The sequence below is a fragment of the Carettochelys insculpta genome, chromosome 1 (assembly GCF_033958435.1).
Source record: "Carettochelys insculpta isolate YL-2023 chromosome 1, ASM3395843v1, whole genome shotgun sequence".
NCBI classification, from domain to species: domain Eukaryota; kingdom Metazoa; phylum Chordata; order Testudines; family Carettochelyidae; genus Carettochelys; species Carettochelys insculpta.
The window spans coordinates 303,152,465-303,175,792 of record NC_134137.1 but is presented as its reverse complement, the minus strand read 5'-3'; the positions used below and the strand labels follow the sequence as shown (position 1 = coordinate 303,175,792).

At 42.7% G+C, this 23,328-nt stretch overlaps 1 protein-coding gene across 3 annotated transcripts in view; it reads right to left on the bottom strand.

Moving 5' to 3' along the window:
- The window catches only part of PPFIA2 (PTPRF interacting protein alpha 2), a 607,969-nt gene that overhangs the window by 9,356 nt on the left and 575,285 nt on the right, over positions 1 to 23,328 (bottom strand). For 2 of the 3 annotated variants that reach the window (XM_074984006.1, XM_074984007.1), the window contains 6 exons: positions 15,543 to 15,624; positions 13,921 to 14,121; positions 9,325 to 9,387; positions 8,226 to 8,255; positions 4,413 to 4,588; positions 3,238 to 3,335 (listed from right to left, as the gene is read on the bottom strand). In XM_074984006.1, coding sequence (XP_074840107.1) covers positions 3,238 to 3,335; positions 4,413 to 4,588; positions 8,226 to 8,255; positions 9,325 to 9,387; positions 13,921 to 14,121; positions 15,543 to 15,624 — 650 coding nt within the window. The remainder of the gene's footprint in view (positions 1 to 3,237; positions 3,336 to 4,412; positions 4,589 to 8,225; positions 8,256 to 9,324; positions 9,388 to 13,920; positions 14,122 to 15,542; positions 15,625 to 23,328) is intronic. The other variant, XM_074984008.1, reaches the window with a different exon arrangement.

The window sequence follows — 23,328 nt, the reverse complement described above, 5'->3', positions numbered from 1 at the left end:
CTCCATGGCGGCCATCAGCTGGGGGGTTGAGAGATGCTCTCTCTCCAGCCCCTGCGGGGCTCTATGGTCACCGTGGGCAGCAGCCCTTAGCCCAGGGCTTCTGGCTGCTGCTGCGGCAGCTGGGGATCTATGCTGCAGGCACAGGGTCTGCAACCAGTTGTCAGCTCTGTGTATCTTGTGTTGTTTAGTGCAACTGTGTCTGGGAGGGGCCCTTTAAGGGAGCGGCTTGCTGTTGAGTCCGCCCTGTGACCCTGTCTGCAGCTGTGCCTGGCATCCCTATTTCGATGTGTGCTACTTTGACGTGTAGACGTTCCCTCGCTGCGCCTATTTCGATGTTGGGCTGAGCAACGTCGAAGTTGAACATCGACGTTGCTGGCCCTGGAGGACGTGTAGACGTTATTCATCGAAATAGACTATTTCGATGTCGCAACATCGAAATAAGCTATTTCGATGTTGGCTGCACGTGTAGACGTAGCCTAGGTGGAGTTCCATTGCCCTTTAGTGACTGCGTTACTCCTCCTACCGGTGGGTGGCGGGACTCCCCCTTCCTCGAGGACCCTGGATTCTGGCCCCGGCTCGCCCGCACATCAATTGGCTACCACATCGCGGGGGGAAACCACCGGGCACTGTCACTACTGTTCCCCCTGCAGTCAATTCCACTGCAGTCAAGCAATCTGCCTGCCACATGCAGAGTGGAACAGTGTCTACATTTTTTGGATGTTAGGTAGGACTTGACTTTCTATATGCAATATGTTCCTAGCAATAGCAGAGAGAGAATGAAGGGCTTCCCTATCTCTGCCTGAAGAATTTCGTTATGGATTACTTCATACAGCCAAGGCTGCGTCTACACGTGCACGCTACTTCGAAGTAGCGGCACCAACTTCGAAATAGCGCCCGTCACGTCTACACGCGTTGGGCGCTATTTCGAAGTTAACTTCGACGTTAGGCGGCGAGACGTCGAAGTCGCTAACCTCACGAGGAGATAGGAATAGCGCCCTACTTCGACGTTCAACGTCGAAGTAGGGACAGTGTAGACGATCCGCGTCCCGCAACGTCGAAATTGCTGGGTCCTCCATGGTGGCCATCAGCTGGGGGGTTGAGAGATGCTCTCTCTCCAGCCCCTGCGGGGCTCTATGGTCACCGTGGGCAGCAGCCCTTAGCCCAGGGCTTCTGGCTGCTTCTGCGGCAGCTGGGGATCCATGCTGCAGGCACAGGGTCTGCAACCAGTTGTCAGCTCTGTGTATCTTGTGTTGTTTAGTGCAACTGTGTCTGGGAGGGGCCCTTTAAGGGAGCGGCTTGCTGTTGAGTCCGCCCTGTGACCCTGCCTGCAGCTGTGCCTGGCACCCTTATTTCGATGTGTGCTACTTTGGCGTGTAGACGTACCCTCGCAGCGCCTATTTCGATGTGGTGCCGCACAACGTCGAAGTTGAACATCGACGTTGCCAGCCCTGGAGGACGTGTAGACGTTATTCATCGAAATAGCCTATTTCGATGTTGCTACATCGAAATAAGCTATTTCGATGTTGGCTTCACGTGTAGACGTAGCCCAAGAGTGCTACAAACTCGCAGGCCTTTCACGCTCCAGCTAATCTGACTGCTCACTCTGTAGGATCACACATCCTCTTGGCCACTTTCCTAGTGCAAGTCAATATTTGGGACATCTGCAGAGCAGCAGCATGGTTGTCGATACCCATGTTCTCAATGTAGTATGCCACCACCCAGCAGCCTAGAAATAATGCCAGCTTCAGCAATGCAATCTTGTATCCAGCCTATCCTTGAACTACAAATCCACTTCCTACAAGGTATTAGTCCCCTGCTTTAGAAGGGACAAGTGCAAGCACTCAGAGACCAAAAAATGGTTACTAACCTTTCTGTAACTGTTGTCCTTCCCAATGTATTGCTTGCATTCATTCTAAAACCCACTCTCATCTGAAGTGGAATGCGTGTAGCAGGGCCCTTGATGCTGGTGATAGCAGCATGTTGCACCAGAGGGTGCTGAAGCTGACTGAATAGATACCACCAAGGGAAAAAAAATCCAGCAACCGTATTTGGAATGATATGTGTAACATTTCGAAAGGTTAGTAACTGTTTTCTTTTCCCCTACACAACCCGTTCTGCAGTCCCTGACACATTCCAAAGTTTGTGTTCCAGCCATCTCTGTCTGTAAAAAACTCCATTGCAGAGTGCATCCGATCAGAACAGATTGGAACAGCCTTAGGCTGCTGTGACATATGAGGGGATCAGAGCTAGCCAGGAACCAGCTCTACCATCTACATCTCAGTTACATTCAGCAAATACTGCGGACAAGAAGGAATTTGACTCTAAATCCTAACTACCTATGACAATATCTCTTCTGAGGCAAGCACGTATTCAGATGTTGCAATTATTTCTGTCCCACTAGTTCTTATATTTTAAATTCTTCCAAAGACTGCTGCACTTGCAGAGTTCACTGAAAATGCTCTGGTTTCTTCTTACACCAGACAGTGCTTAAAAGAATCAAAGGATTCACTTGTGACAATGAGAAAGAAAACATCACTGTTGTGTGAAGTCCTATTCCCTGAGCTTGCCTACTATCTAGGAAACATTTAAAGGGAAAATACTGTTTAACTAGCCATTAGGTCATGCAGATAAACCCTGTTCCTTAATAACTAACATTATGATCAAGTCCTGATGCAATGAAATGGCACATTTTAAACTTGAAACAGTTGCTTTTTCAGATCTTAAAGAATTGACAGCGGGAATCCATCTATGTAATTTTATTTAGATATAATCCACTTTTGAAATTAGGAAACAAAAGCAATGAGTTTCCAAAACAGGAGCCTGAAGTTAAGCTCCTTGACTCATGCTTAGGTACTGGCCAGATTTTCAAAAGTTCTGCATCTAGCAGCTCCCACTGACCAGCAGTGGGGCATCCTCAGGCAGCTGGAGTCACTGGTTTTATGGTAAAGGCACTGAGGTGGGACTGGGCCCACAGTCTCTACCCCAAAGAGCTTACACTCCAGTTTGATCAAATACCTACACACCGACATATATATGCAACAACAGTTCAGGAATGTCTCCCAGTTTAATACAGTATTTAAGTTTGCACTTAACTTCAAGCAAATGTTTAAATGCTTTACATAACAGGTATGGACCAAGCTTAAAGTTGAGCATATGCTTAAATCCTTTGCTGTAGGGAGGCCTACAGTTTGAAATCTCACCAAAGAATCCTAATCCTCACTTCCCTTAAAATATTACCTTTTATTTCATGCTGACTCATTTCTCTTCTTCTTTCCAGTTCTTTTCTGTCATAATTCAACCTCTTTAAGCACATGATCCCATACTGCAAACTTGTTCTATTATTTAAAAGAGAAACATTTACAGAGTAGCATAAAACATTTAAAATAAAATAACGTAGATGGAAATGTATTTGCTACATATTACAGAGCAGGCGACAGCAACCCTTGGCACAGGTACCAAGAGTGGCACCTGAGCTGATTTTCATAGGCATGTGAGATGGGAGTTCACTCTTCCCCTATGCAGCGGGGACCTTGCTCAAAGCCATGCTGCCTGTAGATTAACAACAGACCAGCTAATGCTACCAACCACCACCTAAACGGTAAAGCTCTGTGTCTTCACTTATTTATTAATGGAACTGTTGTAAGTAGGACCATTAGCGACTTTAAAAAGGATCACCAGCACTCAGATCATACACAGAGGTCAAAAGGTCAGATTTCAGCACTTCATCTCAGAATGATTCCTGACCACTGCTATAAAGGATAAGTCAGTGGGCTCATATAGGAAATCTTAGGGGCAAAGAGCCAAAAACATGAGAAATTAAAAAATGAAATTGACAAGAACAGCACAATTAATGGGGTTAACCACATTATCTATCATAAATATATTTAACATTACAAGTGCATTCAAAAATGCCAACAATCGATGTTACTTATGCTTAAGTGCTCCACCGATTCAGGACATAGATAGGAAAAGACGTTTACTATCGAATCAGATAGTAAAGAATGCATCCTTGCAGGAATGTCTGGCTCCTCAGAAAGATGAACCGACTGCCCACTTGAGTTTTTCCACTGTAGTCGGAAATAGTTTAAACATTTTCTGTGTCATCATGTTTCTTGTATATTATCTTCTGGTGTTTTTGACTTTTAATGAGTTTGTTAACAATGTATGTATTGCATTTATGTATTAAGGCTACTCTGCATCAGAAAATTGCATTCCATAGCTAATATCACTTACAATTACTATGGCCAAAGGAACCTTTTTCATATTCACATAGTTTTTTTGTGCTGTTGGTATTTTCATGTTGTTGTTCAAAATTGGAAAAACTTTAACTCTAAAGCTCTATTATTTTATGCTGCATTGAATGTAATATTACATCCATGTGCTCATTCTGAGTGGCTTGTGTACAAACATACCTATGAAAGCTATCCACCATTTTTAAATGCACGCGGAGATCCTTCTTTGTCAGATGATCTAACATCCTTGCGTCTACCAGGCACTCCATAAAATAACTTCGGTACTGAGGTAAACCCAGACTGGGGAGCCATTCATTCCCGATCCATTCATGATTCATATCACCATAAGCAAGAGTCTATAGAAAAATAGGAGACATTATGTTTTAACTTTTTCTGGTCAATGCCACAGAAGGCAGGCAGGCTATATATTTCCTCTGACATTTTAAATAGCAGCTCACTGTCTAGGAAATTCCTATGACTCTCTGTAGTAATTGTGACAATACTACTATTTGGGTCTCAGGCACCTAAGTGATTAAGAGAACAAACCTACTGAATTTCAAAGAGATTTGTTCTATCACACATAAGATGCTTTAAAAATCCTTCTCTGCATTAAGAGAAGCAATAAAATAAACATTTTTGGTGAAACACAGGACACATTACATTGAGGGACAATTTTGTCATTGTTTCACTGGTGCTAGTAGTTAACCTATAGGCTTTCCACATCCTACCCCACCAGCAATTAACATTACACATTTGAGTCCCTCTGAAACAGAGTAATTTGATCGTTAGCCATGCCTGCAAGCCTCCCTCTGCCTCCAGTACCAGTAACAGCAGGTAGTTAAATACAGACCACTAATAATGTCATCTCAGCATGCTGCACTTGGGTTATCAAAGTGAAGTCAGTCTCATGTGACTGTTGATCCTACACACAATTTTCAAAGCATGTGGCTCATAGTGTAATTAATAGGACCTTTCAACTTCCATAAGTGAAGAGTGTGATGGTTGTAGAATTTATATGCAAAGTATCTAGGACAAGATTTTGGAGATATTTAGGCACCTGCCTCTAACTGAAAACAATGGGAATTAGGAGCATAAATATAGTACTTTTGAAACACTGATCCCCTATTTTATAAATGATATACACAAAGAGTCTCCAAATGTGTACAAAATTTGAGCACACACTTGGTTGTAGCTTCAGTTACCACTTCCGTATGTACATATAATTAAAGATCTGACTTTACTATGAACCAATCATAGAGTGTTGCCAGGGTGTCAGCAGGATCATCGGATCATCTCCCAGCTGACTTTTCCCTCCTCCTCACACAATTCCCTACTTGTTTTATCATGGGAGGGGGCATGCCATGTCTATGACCTGCATGGCCTTTCACAGATGTGGGTGACCAGAAAAGAGGGGTATCTGTTTTGTGCTGACAGGGCTTGAAAGGCATCATGAAGTGGGACCATGTCTGAAGCCTTCACAATAATCTAAGGTGACCATCCATCTCATTTTTACTGGAACAGTCACTTATTTAAGGTTTCTCATAGGCAACCCCACTTGTTTAAGAAAATGGTGTGATGTTACCGGATTTTGAAATTAAAGATGAAAACCATTTCTGTAACTACTGTATTTAGTTTGCACTGAATCTTGTGCCAAGTGGGCCAACTGAAGAGTCGAATGAAAGCTGATAATTCACAAAATCTTTATGCTATTTGTATGTCTGTATTATGTTTGTATGCCAAGTTATAGATGTTGGCTCTATAGCTGTATTTTAGAAATGTTTTAGAACTAAGGATCACAGTGGAAAGTGTGGTCTTGTCCCATGGGGTAAAACAAAAACTCAGACTTCAATACACATCTCAAGAATTTGACTGAGACATGTCATCTGGGCATCGGCCAATGGGAGAGGGCCCCAACATGGCAAGGGCAGACGACCTAAGCAGGTAACTCTCTATTGCCTACATGACTAAGAAAGGTAACAGAGAGGGAGCCGTGCTAGTCTATACACTATCAAAACAAAAAGCAGTCAAGTAGCACTTTAAAGACTAGTAAAATAGTTTATTAGGTGAGCTTTCGTGGGACAGACCCACTTCTTCAAACCATAGCCAGACCAGAACAGCTTTCTTTATGTTCTGGTCTGGCTATGGTCTGAACAAGTGGGTCTGTCCCACGAAAGCTCACCTAATAAACTATTTTGCTAGTCTTTAAAGTGCTACTTGACTGCTTTTTGTTTTGACTAAGAAAGGGCTTCTCTCTCCACATGGCAAGTCTATAAAGATGATGCTGGCAGTGTCCGTCTTTGTCTTTCAGTCCTCAAACTTCTGCTCTTAGCCTTCATCTGGGGATCAGTTTGCTACAGCGTCAATACTATGAAGAAAGCCTGTATGGACTGACAAAGTTGGTCTTTGCCCACAAATGCTTATGCTCCAAAATAACTGTTGGTCTGTAAGTTGCCACAGGACTTCCTGTTGTTTTTGCAGATACAGACTGACATGGCTACCCCTCTGATACTTATATGGATGGAGGATCTGTCCGTCAGAAGATGTATTTTCAGACACTTTCAAGATAGCAGCTTGTACCATCAGATGTGGCCTTCATCAATAGCTTTGACTGATGGGCCGGGTTTAAGCAAGTTGTCAGAGTTGGTTCTCTCAGCTGTTCCCAGAACCCCACTGAATATTACAAATGGGCAAACTGTCCCATATTTTGTGGGGCACCGGTGCCCTGCACCTTGGGGTGGCAGCCCTTGCTGCCACAAATCTCCTTCAGTGGGTGGCTGCCCAGTTCCCCAGCATGCTGTGCCTTGCCACAGGCAAGCTTTTCCATGGGGCAGCTGCCCCATTCCTGATACCCCCCAGCAGCAGCTACCACCACTGCTGGTGAGCTCTGACACAGGATGGCTGCCTCTTTCCCTGACATCCCACGCCTCAGGGAGGCAGCTCCTGCTGCGGGGAACCTCCTCTGCAGGGCAGCTGCCCCACTTCCTGGTGTGGCAGCTCCTGCTGACAGGGACCCCTGCCATGGGTGGCTGATGCATTCCCTAGGTGCCGACCCCCTGCCCGCTGGGAGGCTTCACAGTCCCTATTCTCAACACCCTCCTTTTTGGAGGTTGTAAAGCCCTCATCCCTGGTGCCTCACCATGGGGCAGCAGCCGCCATCATCTGACATGGGACAGCAGATGGATCCTTGACATGGGACAGCAGCCCCATATCTCCAGAGGTCAGTGTCCTGTATTTGCCATAGGGCACCTTACAATAATCTGACAATATCATATCTGGATAAGCAGCATATAAGCTCAGTTTGTTGTGATTTAACTGCCCCAAACTTTGGCAATGTTAACAAGATGCTACGCTAAAGACAGCGTGGGAAGGACATGACACATATGGGTCCTCTCTATTCAGCATATTTACAAGATACACTGTTGCCACCAACAGCCATGTTTCCAGGCCCATGAGCCACCACATTTCTAGCCAATAGCAACACAGCTGGCGACTGCATCTTGCCGGTGTCAGGGCCATGTAGCAGATACTCTCATTCTTTATTAGCATTGCGGACTGTAAGGTAAGATGGCACTTGCAGCAACTGCTTAATCTGCTTACTAGGGTGCTTTGTTTGACTGCCTCACCATCCCAAGAAGCAACCCAAAGTTAATGATACCAGTGCACATAATGGATGCATGTGCAAAATGTATCTGCATAAAATGAAGGCCTCTGTTAAGTCTCCTTAAAATATTTAGTTACAAAAGATCATAGCAGTTTATCTAAAGAAAAATATTTGCTGCAAATATGCTATAATAAGTTTTATGTAACAAACTTATCTAGGAAAGATTTTATTTGAACGTGAAAGATATGCGATATACTTAAATTATTAGGAAGAAATCATAGAAATGGACTCCTTCAATCACTGATGAAATGTTATAAGCTCTTCTATTACTATGCTAATTAAATTATTATTGGTCTTCCATCTCAGAAGTGTAATGTGCAAAAAATTCATACCTGGGCCCAGCTGCCTTCCTCAGACTCTTTCTGTATTATCAGCAAGCAGCCATTAGTAAAGCAGGGAAAAAGTACAACAAACATAAGTCAAGAAGTAAAAGGTGATTATAATGCAAATGTTAATACTCCTAGTGCAAAGAGAAACAAACAAATTAATATGCTGATAATGCATCTGACCTATTGCCAAAGGCAAACTAGCTAAACTACAAAACTGACAGCACACCAGTGTAATAAAGGTTGAGTAGAAAACATCCTATACTGACAAACCCAGAAAATATTAAAATATAAAAAAAAAAAAATCTTCAGAGTTCTGTGAAACTTTACAAGTTCATCTCAAAGTCCCTGGATGGTTTTCAACAAAAGCAGCCATTGCAGTCAAAAATTTACCATTTTGCCTCAACACACTGGTGATTTCGAAGTTGGTGGGGTCCTTTTGAAAAGGACCCCTGTCTGGACGAGCCGCGCAGCAGCGAAACGCAACAATTTCGAAGAGCTGCAGTCGGTGGCATGCTAATGAGGTGCTGAATAGTGTAGACATAGCCTAAGTCTTAGAAACGTGAATAACTTAATCCGGTTTCCAAAGTGAGAATTCCAGCTAAACCATTTTTGTCCTGATTACACACTGTTTAAGCTTCTTCTATATTAACATTTCTTGGTGTCATCATTATCCCAAATGTCTATTTAAAGTGACACAGTGCAGGAGGCTTAGGACAAGTGCAGTACTGAAACTGTTACAGATACATTTTTAACAGACTTAGATTTCAAACTGACCGTCTTCCTATATTAAAAACTTTTCTTTCATACACAACACAATCAAATTAATGCTTCAAGAAAAGGAACTACAGCTGTACAATGACATTTCAGTTCCGCATGCAAGTTAATATAGTCTGTGATTGAAATACATGTGGCTTTTTATTTTTAGGGGACTATTATAATGCTTTTATATGGAGTTTCAATGCGAATTTTGCCTTTCCAGTTGTACATTTGAGAAACAGTCTACAGGTGCTCAGACAATTATAAACAACTACATATACTTTAGTTGTGTTCTTGGCATTAAAATAAACATCACTGTTGTTTAAATAAAATTGGAAAGACTAACCGTTTTGGCTGGAGCTGCAAGATTTTCCATTTCTTCATGGGTGACCCAAACATTGCCTGAGGGCTGTTAACATGGCCCACAGGGGAGCAGGCAGAATCCATGTTAGGTAAGCAGTGTTAAAGAAGAAAGGCAGCACCACTGTAAGTTAACAGCGTATAGCATCACAATCAGCACAACCATGTTCTTGCCTCAATCGAGCTGCAACTAAAGAGAACTTTAGACAACTTGCTTCACATCTTTCTTCACTAAGACCTGAACAGCTGATTTTTATTAACCGGAATCAGTGGATGAAACATCTTACTCCTAAGGTGGTGGGAATTCTATGAATATCATTAAAAAGGAAAGAATAATGGTTAAGGCAAGTATATCACACAGAGAGTGGACACAAGCTTTTATGTCCTAACTGACTCCTGAGATTTCTCATTCCATGACAAACTTCCAGCCCAAAAATTCTGCACGCAGAATTCCTACAGTTCTGAACGTCAATCATTCTTGAAGAATTTCTTTTAAAAATGTTCTCCTCCTCTTGCCCCATTCCACTGTTTTTAGTGAGGGTTAGATTCTGACTTGTCCCCATGTGAACAGGCTGGCTGAGCACATAAGGACAAAGGCTGAACTAAATTAACTTCCTTCTGGAGAAAGAGTGAGGACAGAGAACTTATGACTCATGATGCAGCTGCATGCCACTGATCACTCAGGGCTAAGCACAAAAAAGACAATCTACCTTAATATTTCTAGCCTGAATACGTGACATCGTGTCTACTAAACATCAATGCTTTTCCTAGCTGTGAACAGAACCAAAATGCAAATGACTGCTTTCGTTTACCCAGAATAAAGTTGCCAAAATTACAGTGCTCCTTTTGTGGGAAAATAGCTTTCTTTATGAATCAGTAGTATCCTGGCAGTGGTAACTAAGACGGTTGCTGAGTCTGGGTGTTTTTGTAGCTACAGGTTTTAAAGGTGCCTTGGCAATTGGAACAGAACCTGAGATGTTCAGGGCAACTCAGATTTCTCAATACATAAAAGCCACTTCTGCAAAAGGATAGAAAGCTGGCTTGATGGTCAGGCCCAACGAGTAGTGGTCAATGGCTCAATATCTGGATGGTGGTCTGTTTCAAGCAGAGTGCCCCAAGGCTCGGTTCTGGGGCCGGTGTTATTCAACATCTTTATTAATGACCTGGATGAGGGACTGGATTGCACCCTCAGCAAGTTTGCGGATGACACAAAACTAGGGGGAGAGGTAGATACGTTGGAGGGTAGAGAGAGAATCCAGAGGGACCTGGATAAATTGGAGGACTGGGCCAAAAGAAATCTGATGCGGTACAACAAGGAAAAGTGTAGAGTCCTGCACCTGGGGCGGAAGAATTCCAAGCATTGTTACAGGCTGGGGACTCACTGGCTCAGCAGCAGTACGATGGAAAGGGACCTAGGGGTTATGGTGGATGAAAGGCTGGATATGAGTAAACAGTGTGCCCTTGTAGCCAAGAAGGCTAACGGCATACTAGGGTGCATTAGGAGGAGCATTTTGAGCAGATCTAGAGAAGTAGTTATTCCTCTTTATTCGGCACTGGTGAGGCCACATCTGGAATAGTGTGTCCAGTTTTGGGCCCCCCTGTATAAAAAGGACGTGGATTTGCTGGAGCAGGTTCAGCGAAGGGCAACAAAAATGATTAAGGGTCTGGAGCACAAGACCTATGAGGATAGGCTGAGGGATTTGGGCTTGTTTAGTTTAGAGAAGAGAAGACTTAGAGGTGGTTTAATAGCAGCCTTCAACTTCCTGAAGGGGAGCTCTAAAAAGGAGGGTGAGAAACTGTTCTCAGTGGTGTCAGATGACAGAACAAGGAGTAATGGTCAGAAGTTGAAGAGGGAACGGTGTAGGTTAGATATCAGGAAAAACTACTTCACCAGGCAGGCGATGAAGCATTGGAATGTGTTGCACAGAGAGGTGGTGGATTCTCCATCCCTTGAGGTTTTTAAGTCCCAGCTGGACAAGGATGGCTGGGATGACTTAGTGGGGGTTGATCCTGCTTGAAGCAGGGGGCTGGACTAGATGACCTCCTGAGGTCCCTTCCAGCCCTGTGATTCTATGATTCTGTGATTCTGTGAAATGGCACAGGTTGAACCTCTCTAACCTGGAACTCCCTCATCCTGAAATGTCTGTAATCCAGTGTGATTTTAGTTAGCTGGACAACCACTTACTGTGGGTGTGGCCAAGATTCCCGTGGTCCCATAAAGTGTGTTTACAACCTCCAGTCCTGGCTGTCAGTGTTCTGTGTTGTTATTTAGCTGTAATTTACACCCAAACGTCTTCTAAGAGTCCAGTAAGCAATGGATGGGTTGGTAATGTGCTAGAGAATATTGACTTCCCGTGGTCTGGCAAATTCTCTCATTCAGCAACAGACATGCCCAAGGGTGCTTGATGAGAGAGGTTCAACTTGCACTAAGGTGTATGTTGAAAATTTACCTTTTGTGATTATGAGTTTTTTGCTACTGTCTTTAATGAGAGCAAGACTTATCCTTGAATGAGGAATAACACCAGACTAAAAGTACATATTCCATCTTCTTCGGGCCCGATTACTGAGACTAGTATTTTGAGTATGAACTCTTTAAGCAGTAGAAATTACCTCACCGGAGGAATAAGGTCCTCCTCAAAGGAAGAGTAACAGCATCTGGCCCTTAGCATTTACTGAAACAGCTGACATATTTTGATTGCTTACATACAACTCTAAAAAATGTTTAAATATTAGAGTATAGGGCTCAGATCCCACCAGGCTGGGTTTACTTTAGTAAAACTGATTGTGCAGATCAGGTGGTGCAGAACTGTATATGACATAACAACAGCACAAACTTGAGAAATGTTGCAGAAAGTCTTACAGCTACCCAATGATGCATTAGGTTGCAGCTACTGCTTGTTGAAGATATATTTCACTGTCAGATAAAATTCACCTCCTCGGATCTGTGTCTGCAATTGTTTCCTCATATTATGTTTTTATTTTGATTTCTTCATACCTACGTTTGATCTCTCATAAAGAAAAAGAACTTTAAATTTCAGGTTTGACATTTGTCCTATGTCTGATTATATACACAGTAAGAGGACACACAGGAAGGGGAAAACACAGAACACAAACCTAGATAAAAGTCTTTGCTAATTTAACGACTATTACTCAGCAAAAGATTAAAATTTATAACACAGGTTCACAACAATCACTGGATATTTGAAATATGGAAATTACCAGTTAAGAGAAGGTATAGAAATATTTAGATATTCTCACAGTTCAAACTATCTCTTCAATGAAAAATTAAGTGTAATATATTAATTTTACAGGAAAAAACCTGTTCTTGTATTTGCATCTGACTAAAATTAACATGTGCTTGAGGCTATAAAATAGCCTATTCTCTAGAAATTTTAAAACTCATTTTGCAGACTTCAAGAGGTTTGAAGCTAGGGGTTTGAATACACATCCAAATTTTTGGATGCTGACCCATACCAAAGTCTAGTGCCCAAATGGAGAAGTGAAGGTGTTAGTATTCCCATGTTCTGGCCCTCCCCACAACCACACTTTTGAATCAGCTGCCCCTTTTCTGGCAACAAAATACCATCCAATGCAGGGATATAACCACTCTGAATGCAATGTACTAGCTTTAAATTTGAGTTTTGTCCAGGGTTTTCCCATTTATTTTCCCCTTCTTTCTTTTGTTCCCAGTTTCTCTCATTTGCTTTCTCTCTTTCCCCTGCTAACTGCTTTCCTTTCTTGGCTTTCTTTCTAAACTTTTTTCCTTCAGTGTCTCCACTCCTCAGTCTTTTACCTTTCTTTCTTCTGCACACTTCCCATCTGACTAAGCTTCTCTTTCTCTGACCTCCAATATCTCTCTCCTTCACGTGATCTTCTCCTGCCTTCTATTTCTCCTCCCATCATCCATACCATTACATGGAGGAAACTCTTGTTCTCCTCCTTCTCACTACATAGTTCATACTACTTCTTACTACATACTTCTGTTGCTTCTCTCAGGGCTTGTCTCCTAAGAGACATATTACACACAAAATAACTATGCTTAAAGAACTACACAGTGGACAGACGCTGCCGTGATCAATTCATTGGACATTGATTTATCGTGTTTATGTAGACGTGATAAATCAATCTCAAAAGAGAATACAGCAGATCTAGACTGGATGATAAATGAAAAAGGTAGAAAGAGGGAATGATCTGTGGGAGGAAGGAAACAGGACAGGAAAATATCTGGTTTACTTGCAGAGAGGCTATGACTTGGAAAAAGGGGAAAATAAAATACTTGCAAAAGTACAAAAGTTTCCAAATATTAGCTGTTTATGCATAGCATGTGCAAGCATTTAGAGAACTGCCTGCCTTTCATAATGATGACTGAGGTAATTTAAAGGTTAATCAGAAGCACAATGTTAAAAAAGTGTGCTGTACTTATTACATGAAAGCAGCAGTGACCATCAAGCAAGGAAAGGCACTTCCTCTCTCGTCAGGACAATTAATACTGGTTTTGATTTGACTCACATGATGCAATTTTTACTATGGATTCTGTTACAGTGTCCAGCATGCGAAAGAAAATTAGCTGCATGTTACTCACTGTTCTAGAAGTGGGAGGAGCTGAGGGACTTGTAAGTGATACCATCTCCTGGATTGCTAGTCGGAGCTTTAAGCGATGAAGGGGGTTGCTGATTCCAATTTCTCTCTGAATCTCAGTATCAGACAGAGCAGACATAATGGCTCCACTCTTCACATTTGCTCGACAAGCAGCAACATACCATGCAGGCATTCCCAACCACAGCTGTTGAGGAAAAAGTCACCCCTTTAAAATATAAGAACTCCATTTGTGAGATTTCACATGCAATTAAGTTATTAAGCTATCTGCCATGTATACTATGGTGATGCTCAAGCATGCAAATCACCAGTGTATGAAAGGCCCTTTGATTTGCACATTCCAGCACTGCACAGGCAACTAGTGTTATCGAAAAGTTACTTTGATGTTGTGAAATGGCTTTAGAATTATGGACCTTGGGACCACCAGAGATCTTATATTAACTCTCTAGTGTTCCATCATCACAGTAGGAAAGTCAGATACATTCCTTAGGGTCTGTCTACACTTCCAGCTCCAGGAGACATCTCCAGTGTAGCTCAATGAGCACTAGTGTGCTAAACATTGAATACAGTCTTCCCAGAGCTGAGCTGATCTCAGTGTCTGCATTGTACTGCAGAGGGGTGTGACACTTCCTTTATGCCAGGGCTGGACAGCCTGCTTCTACAGGACAGAGGGCCTGGCTCCCCAGGAGGGCAGGAAGGTGGGTTCAGTGGTATTTCAGCACATGAAGTCACAGCCTCATGGGGGGCTCTGTGACCAAACCCATCACACACAGAAGACAGCAGTTTGAAAAGGAGTGTGGCCTAAGTAGTTGGAGTTTTTCACTTCTGAAGAACCTGATTCAAAATTAAATTATATGAATGGGTAAATAGGAACATGCAGGTTGTAATCAGCTCAACAGCAGCTATTTCTCTAAATCAGAAACAGTGACTCAGTGTGACACAAATAGCGTCTCTGAGAAGTATATATCCATTGGTTCAAGCAGGGAGGATGCAGATCAAGATTGAGACAGCTGATCAGCACTGGTTAAGAAGCTCACAATTCTTAAGATTTATCCAACATAAACATACACGTTATACACAAAATAACTATGCTTAAAGAACACTAAAATGACAATCCAGCAATGAAAAGTCAGGAAATGCCTTAGTTTGGCTTCCTTGTACTTAAGCATCATGAAAAGTCTTTAAATGACATGCCCCCATACTATTTGTGAGGGTTAAGATCCTATACACATCTTGTCATGTGGAAATACGAGAGACAGACACAGTGACCCAGTGGGTTTCCTAGACATTTGCTGACAGCAGAGGAATACTGTGACTTAGGAATTCAGTGCTCAATTCTGGTTTCACTAGGATAGCATTTTCCAGAGGCAATAAACCCTTTTTGCCCCCATTTCACCCAAAACAGCCTCTATCTAGGCAACTTCCATCTTGGCCTCCACCTTTTACCCACCTGCGACTGACAGTGATGCTATAGCTAATAGAAAGTAGGAAATGGAAACATTCAAACTTTCTTGTTAAACATTCTCTCCCAGAATTTGTGAGGGTAACATCAGAACAGAAGTTCTGTGAATGAGATGCATGTTTCCAAGTCCTCCTCTTAACACTTACCTCCAGCCATGCAACCACTGTGGGCCCATCCCACTGTGCAAAAGGCAGTCCCTTCCTCCGAGCTTCTTCCAGAAGTTCATGCCTAGAAGTGTATCATAAAGTGTTAGGTAGGTGGCAGTACCTGGAGCACCTCAAATGCAGTTCTGAGGCTGAAAGCAACACTAACAGCAGAATAACTCTCCTCATTCTCACCAATACACTTGTTAAAGAATTTAAGGCTAAGAAAAACCTTTTCCTTTCCTTTTTTGGACAGCCTCCTTTCTCTATGCCAAACTTCTTTCTCTTTGTGTTCTGGGACATTTTATCTTGTCATCCTGGCTGGGTCTACACTAGAAAGTTTTGTCGACAGAAAGGGCCTTCTGTCGACAAAATTCAGAGAGCGTCTACACGCTTAAAGCATTCTGTCGACAGAAGTGTAGCATAGACACTTATGTCGACATAGAGAGCTTCCTGTTGCCGGGCAGCCCTCTTTCATAAGGTGCCACAGGACTTCTTGTTATTTTTGAAGATACAGACTAACACAGCTACCTCTCTGATAACAACAAGTCCTGTGGCACCTTATAGACTAACAGATATTTTGGAGCATAAGCTTTCATGGGCAAAGACCTGCTTCATCAGATGCATGAGTGTGGTCTATAGCTGCTGGTGAGAATTTGTTTAAGGTTGGCAGGCTGTCTGTAGGCAAGGACAGGCTTGCCTCCTAAGGTCTGTGAGAGTGCAGGATCATTGTCCAGGATGGGTTGCAGATCCCTGATGATGCTTTGGAAAGGCTTTACCTGGGCGCTGTATGTGATGGCCAGTGGTGTTCTCATATTTTCCTTGTGAGGCCTGTCTTGTAGTAGGTGGCTTCTCGGCACCTGTCTGGCTCTGTCGATCTGTTTCTTCACTTCCTTAGGTGGGCATTGTCGTTTGAGGAAAGCTTGGTAAAGTTCTTGTAGATGTTTGTCTGTCTGACAGATCGGAGTAAGTACAATTGTACTTTAGTGTCTGGTTGTATACAATGGATCATGTAGTGTGCCCTGGATGGAAGCTGGAGGTGTGTAGATAAGCATAGCAGTCTGTGGGTTTTTGGTATAGAGTGGTGTTTATGTGACCATCACTTATCTGCACAGTAGTATCCAGGAAATGGATCTAAATTCTCACCAGCAACTATCGAGCACACAACACAGTAACTCTAAACCTAGAACCAATCCCAGCAACAAATCTCGCGGCAAACTCTGCTCATGTATCTACACCAGCGATATCATCACAGGACCTAACATCAACCATACCATCAGGAGCTCCTTTACCTGCACAGCTACTAATATAACATATGCCATCATGTACCAGCAATGCCCAACTGCAATTTACATGTGTCAAACAGGACAGTATCTACATAAAAGAATAAATGGACATAAATCAGACATCGGGAACAGCAACATACACAAGCCTGTAGAAGAACACTTCAGTCTCCTGGAACACACAGTAACAGATGTAAAAGTAGCAATGCTACAACAAAAAAATTTCAAAAATAAAATGGAGTGACAAATCTCTGAGCTCCAATTCATTTGCAGATTTGACTCCATCAACTAAGGATTAAACAGAGACTGGGAGTGGCTGGTCCCTTACAAAAATGCTTGTCTGTGATGGAAGTTCATACCTCCACATTCGAATCCAACAATGCGCCACATCCCCCCTGACTGATCTGACCTGTTTTTTCTCCTCTCTTGATCTATACTACTGCTAATGGGCCATTTCCACTCTGACTGAATAGACCTTGTCAGCTCCAGCCCTCCCTTTTACTGGGACCCCACTCTTTAAATATTCCTCTGAACCCACCCCCACTCATGCATCTGATGAAGTGGGTCTTTGCCCATGAAAGCTTATGCTCCAAAATATCTGTTAGCCTCTAAGGTGCTACAAGACTTCTTGTTCTCAAAGATACAGACTAACACGGCCCTGTGATAGCTCTCTGATACTTTGCAACACTGCCATTCTGGCACCAGAGGGCAGTGCATTCTGGAAGTTCTCTGTCGACAGAGAAAGTTATATGTAGATGCAATCTGTTGACAGAGGTTCTGTTGAGATTTCACTGTTGACAGTAACTTCTGTTGACAGATGCTTCTAGTGTAGACATAGCTCCTGTGATAGTGCCTAACATTAAAGGAACCATTTTTGCCTGTCAGTTTCCAGCACTTCTGCATTGCATATGGAATACACCAAATCCCAGGCATTATACAATTTTGTTTCACATCTTGACACGATTAATTTCCATAGGCACCAGCTTTGTGTAACGTTGGCTGTGTCCTGAATAGGTCCAAGTCTCACCGCCTCCTCCCCCCCAACCCCCAGTCTGCCCTATAAGTTGATACACAGCTATAGTTACAGACATAAACATAGAGAGCAATTTAAACAATGTAAAAAGGGACTGGAAACAGGAGGTGGTCAATGTTTTCTCTACACTGAACAATGTGGCAGTAGTGGTGAATGAAGGCTGTAGTTGGTGGTGAAGGCTCTGGCTGGGGCTGAGGGTCTGGAGTGGCGGGAGGTGCTCAAGGCTGGGGCAGATTGTTTGGCTGTGGGGGTGGGAGCTGCAGGTGGGGCTTGGGATGAGGGATTCAGGGTGCAGGAGGGGGCTCAGGCCTAGGGCACAGGATTAGGGTGCTCCATGGGTGAGGACTGACTTGGGGTGGGGGCAATGGGGTGGGGTTGCGGTTGAAGAGACTGGGGTGAAGGCAGGCTGCCCAGGGGTGGGGGCCAGAGGCGGATTCTGAGGGTAAGGTTAAAGGGGGCAATTGCCCAGGGGTTGGGAGATATTAAAAAGGCCCAGGGGCTCTGGCCACTGCCATGGTAGCTCTGCCTACTCTGTGGAAAAGCATCTCTTGATTGAAAGTAGCTTTTGATATCCCCCATGAAGGTTCCAGCTGTGAAGTATCAAATACCTCTGCCGCAGCCACCCCAGAAAGTGCCTGGAATACATCAAAAGTACCTTTGAATCAGGAGATACTTTGGCATTTCCCCAGAGCAGGTTTGATTGGTGCAGCACAGCTATTGAGGGCTCCCCTGGGCTGGTGATTGGGTACTTAGGCTTCCTTTGGGTGGAGGGGTTTGGGGCCCTGGATAGGGATGACTGCTGAGTGGCAGCCAGCCATGCCGAAGATGCATGCATGCTCCAGGGGAGGTGACCTGGGACAGAGCGTGGGGCTGAGGAAGAGGACTGGCTCCAAACGTTGGTGGAGCTGAGCACCTGTACTTGGAATCTTGGAGGAGCATGGGCACCATGGGCCCATATAAGTTGCCGCCTATGTTCACTGAATAAATGTGATCATTTATCAATAATACGTGACTCCTTACAAAGTTGGCCCCCATTTACAGACCCAGGTTCTGCACCTGCCAGCTCCCCTGGAATTCAAGACTGTGGAACACTTCAATCCACAGTGAGAATTTGGCTTGTGCAGCTTTTAAAACAAATAGCACAGCATCACATTTAATATAACAGCACTGAATAGCTTACAGATTGTATACTTTTCAAATGCACTAAAATACCAGGAAAATACTAGCTTTATGTTTCACGCACATTAAATAATTTGATCAAGCACACGACAAACTCCTTCTGCAGAGGAGAATGGAACAACATTACATTGCAGAGGTACAGAATTTATCATGTAGTCTTTTGAAACCTGTCTCCTATTGATCAGCCTACATGGTTCAGAGACCCTGCTCACGAACACTGGCTTGCCTTGGTAGCCCTTCAAACAGGGAAAACCTGTGGCCCAACGGTGGATAGATAAAGATGACAGAATGGCACTGCTTTTTTTAAAGCAACAAACAGACTTCCCAAATCATGAGGAGTCAGATCTTGTTACATGTGCTCCCAATGATTAACCTTAGTCTATACATTACTTCATTGTCAGCAGTGGGACCAGTCTTGCAGTTAGAGGCTGTTCAGTGTGCCAGAGTTTGAGAACTTGGCTCTAGTAGAAGAGGAGAAAGACTGATTAAGACCTGGACACTCCACTGACCACATAATCTAAGTTTGAGTGGAATCAAGCAGTCTGCAGTGAACAACACTATCCAATTATACCCAAATTAACATTGTCAGTTCTATGGGACTCTTTAATTCCTTAGATGACAAAATGAAGGTACAGTTCTTAGATACCTAAGAGTCAGAATTTATAGGTGGGTCAGTTGCTTACATGCCTAAATCCCCTCACTTATTTTGCATCCACAAAAGAGTGGCTTTTTTTTTTTTTTTTAAATCTAGCCCTACAGCTGTCTCAGTTTTCTGTATTTCTCACCAGACAACACTTTTCAATCACAGTCATCTAAGTTTCCCAAAACACACACTATCCTATGCCACAGGGAGTTTTCCAACTGGCCTTAGGAAGCTGGTTATATAAATGCTACTTGCCATCTATGTCCTCTTCCTGAATCCTAGCTGGGCCAACGAACCCAAAACTATCAATATAACTAAATCAGTTTCCTGCTTGGTGCAAAGGTTGGGGTGTATGGCTGATGGAAGTGCAGGTGTCCTACTCCAATTTCCCAGAGACGATGGAGTGGCCCCTCTCTAGCACATTGTCATTGCACAGATGCTGTCCAGTAAAGAGAATATGACATCACTCAACCACCCTCTTCCATCGTCACCATGAGCTTCCTCACTGCTCAGCAGTAGGTGATTTCTGGGGACCTATGCTGAAGGGAGCAAATTTGGGCTTGTTGGATTTCTTTTTAAACTCTTGCCTGAACTCTGGAACTGAAGACCCAGCAAAGGAGACATAATCCTGAGGCTCCACAGCCCCTTTACAATGTCGTTCCCTGAACAACTCACATCTCGAATAATGGAACATCAGAAAAATTACTGATCATGTGACGTTTCTCTCTGGTGCGATTCCTATGAACTCAGATACCATGCAGGAATCAGACTGGAAACAGGCTCTCAGTTTAGCTTTAGACAGCTACTCCCTGGACTAGTGCCAAGCATCTACCATTGCATGCCCAGTAAGACTTGTGAAAGAGGAGCTCCGGATATTGCTTACGGCTGAATAGAACAGACCAAAAACTGAATTTCTTATGCTCCTGGCTGCTGTTATCAGTGATCTCATAATAATCCTGAGGGTCTTGGGAGTTACAGCGATACAGGAATGAAAATGATTATAAATTATTTTAATTGCAATTTTAAGTGTATTCTTCAATCAAATTTTATATTCGGGTGAAATTTAACCTTTGGGCAGAGTACTAGAAGAAGGGCAAAACTTCACTTTAATGATTTGGGATCTTAAAGGGATTTTTACATATTTAATTGTTTAAAAGCTATAGATATTTAAGTGCTCTCATAGTCATCTCCTCAGTTGTGTCTACACTAGCTCCCAACTTTGAAGGGAGGATGGTAAGTAGGGAGTTGGGAGATTATTAATGAAGTGCTTAGGTGCATATGCAGCACTTCATTAAGCTAATTCTTTCCTGCAGCCACTTTGAAGTGTTAAACTTTCCCATGGGTACTTTGAAGAGCCCAGGCTACTTCAAAGTCCCTTCACTCCTCAAAAGGTCTACTTTGAAGTTGCTGTGGCACTTCATTAATAATCTCCCGACACCCTACTTACCATGCTCCCTTTGAAGTTGGGAGCTAGTGTAGACACAGCCCTCATCTTTTATGATTGTGTCTATAAATCATGAAAGGCAAATTAAGTTGAAATTACCCTTTAAAAACCTTCTGTGGTTTAAATCTATGTAGGATCATATTTTATATAATAAGAAATTATAAATTATGTCACTTAAGTTATCTACAAGGTTTGAACCTTGGATCTGCAGAACTAAAAGAACAGAACCTCTATTACTCCATCTAAAAGTTCTTGGTTGCTAAGATAGACTCGTATCCTCTTACATAAATCAGAGACTACATGAGGACAAAGATCCACACTTTGTTAGGATGTGCTATAAAAATTAATGTGTGATGCAAGTTAATTATAATTCATGTACTATTTTGGTAAAAAGTAATATCATTAATAAAATTAACATGTCTAAAACAGCAACTTTCAGAATCTTACTGTTGGTCTGCTGCAAATATTCAAAACAAATTTCCTTGGTTAGTTCAAAGTTAAGTTTAAGACAAAAATCAAAATCAAGAGGCTGGAATCAAGAATGGATGCTTTTCTACAGTATGGGCTTCGAAGGAAAGATAGTAATTAGGGTGTTGGGAGATTACTAATGAAGTGCCGCCGTGCATAGGCAGCACTTTGTTAAGCAAATTCCCCCCTGCAGGAACTTCGAAGTTTTAAACCTCGAAGTACCGGCACACGTCTAGCCTTCACCCGCCGGTACTTCCAAGTGCCAGGGCAATTTGGAAGTCCCCTTACTCCTCAAAATTTTAAACTTTTGCATGGCAGCACTTCATTAGTTGACTCCCGACACACTAATTACCATCCTTGCTTCGAAGGAAGGTGGTAGTGTAAACAAGCCCTATATGTTTGAGTTTAAACAGGGGTTAATTCTGGAAGTTGCATAGTCTTGTTTAATATAGGAGGTCACGTTAGTGGATGACTTTATAATCTCTGACTGTATTACAAGGGTTTTCATTGGAAAACACAGCAGTTTATTTTACAGTACAAACACCTTGCAAAAAGAAACAATTTTCAGATGACTATGTGGTTTTCAGTACAACAGCGTGGAAATGGCTAAAACTGTATGGAACGTTCCTACCAGCAGGGCAGTAACAGTTATAAACAGGTTCACATAAATTTAGATGCCATTTTTAGAGACAAAATATCCTCTGCACATCATCGAAGCCGTTTATGTAGCTATGAGGTTATCCAAAGTAAACCCCACACATTTTAAATGAACTGTTAGACAAGCATTAGTGATGGGGAAGAAGGGCCTGTAGCTCCAGAGAGTAGCCTACTACTTGCTCAGCAGAAAGACAGAGGCCCCTGGATACAGGAAGCTATGACTGTAGCTGCCTGCTTCCTGCCTAACTAAGCAACTGGGGGAGGAGCAGAATGTGTGCTCAGCTGCGTTATTAACACCTCTGATGGTTTCCCTCTGCTGCCACCTTCCCTTCATGCCATGTTGGTGGGAAGAAATGTAATTTTGCTCTCCCTAAACTGAAAGCAGGGAATGAGTTGGCAAATATCCCCCTCCAACTGGGCTGATGAGTCAGAGAAGTATGATGTACTGTTACACAGTCATTTCATTTGTATCTTTAAGCAGATGCAGGACTAAAAATGCCATTACTTCCTTACTTTCGTCTCTAATTTTTGGCAACCTCTGCAACCAAGATAGTGATGAAAATTCAAATTAATCAGAACTTCCTGTAAGAGGTATTTTGCAGATAATGCACTAAAAAAGTGTTTGCAAGCCCTGGAATGATTATAAAACTAATCAATATTTTTAGATATTATTGTTATTATTTAAAAATTAAAGCCTCTTTATAAAAGACACAAAACTGTAACACGGATGCAGAACTGGAAGGGACTAAATAAACCCATTATTTCCCATCTTTCCTTGTAGGTCATGTTTTCTGGACCTGTAACCCATGTCTTTTGCTCTCTTCTGGACTTTCTCAAATTTGTCCACATCTTTCCCAAAGGACATAGTACACCAGTTGAAGCTGATCAGTGCTGAGTAAAGTGGAAAAATTACTTCCTGGCTGTTTTTACACGTCACTTTCCTCCAAAAGTGGCATGCTAATGTACAGCCCAAAATATGTTAATGAGGCACAGATGCAAATTCCTGACATCTCATTAGCATAAGGTCATGTGATTTAGAGTCCAGAAGACATTCTTCCGGACTCCAAAACAACATGTAGAAG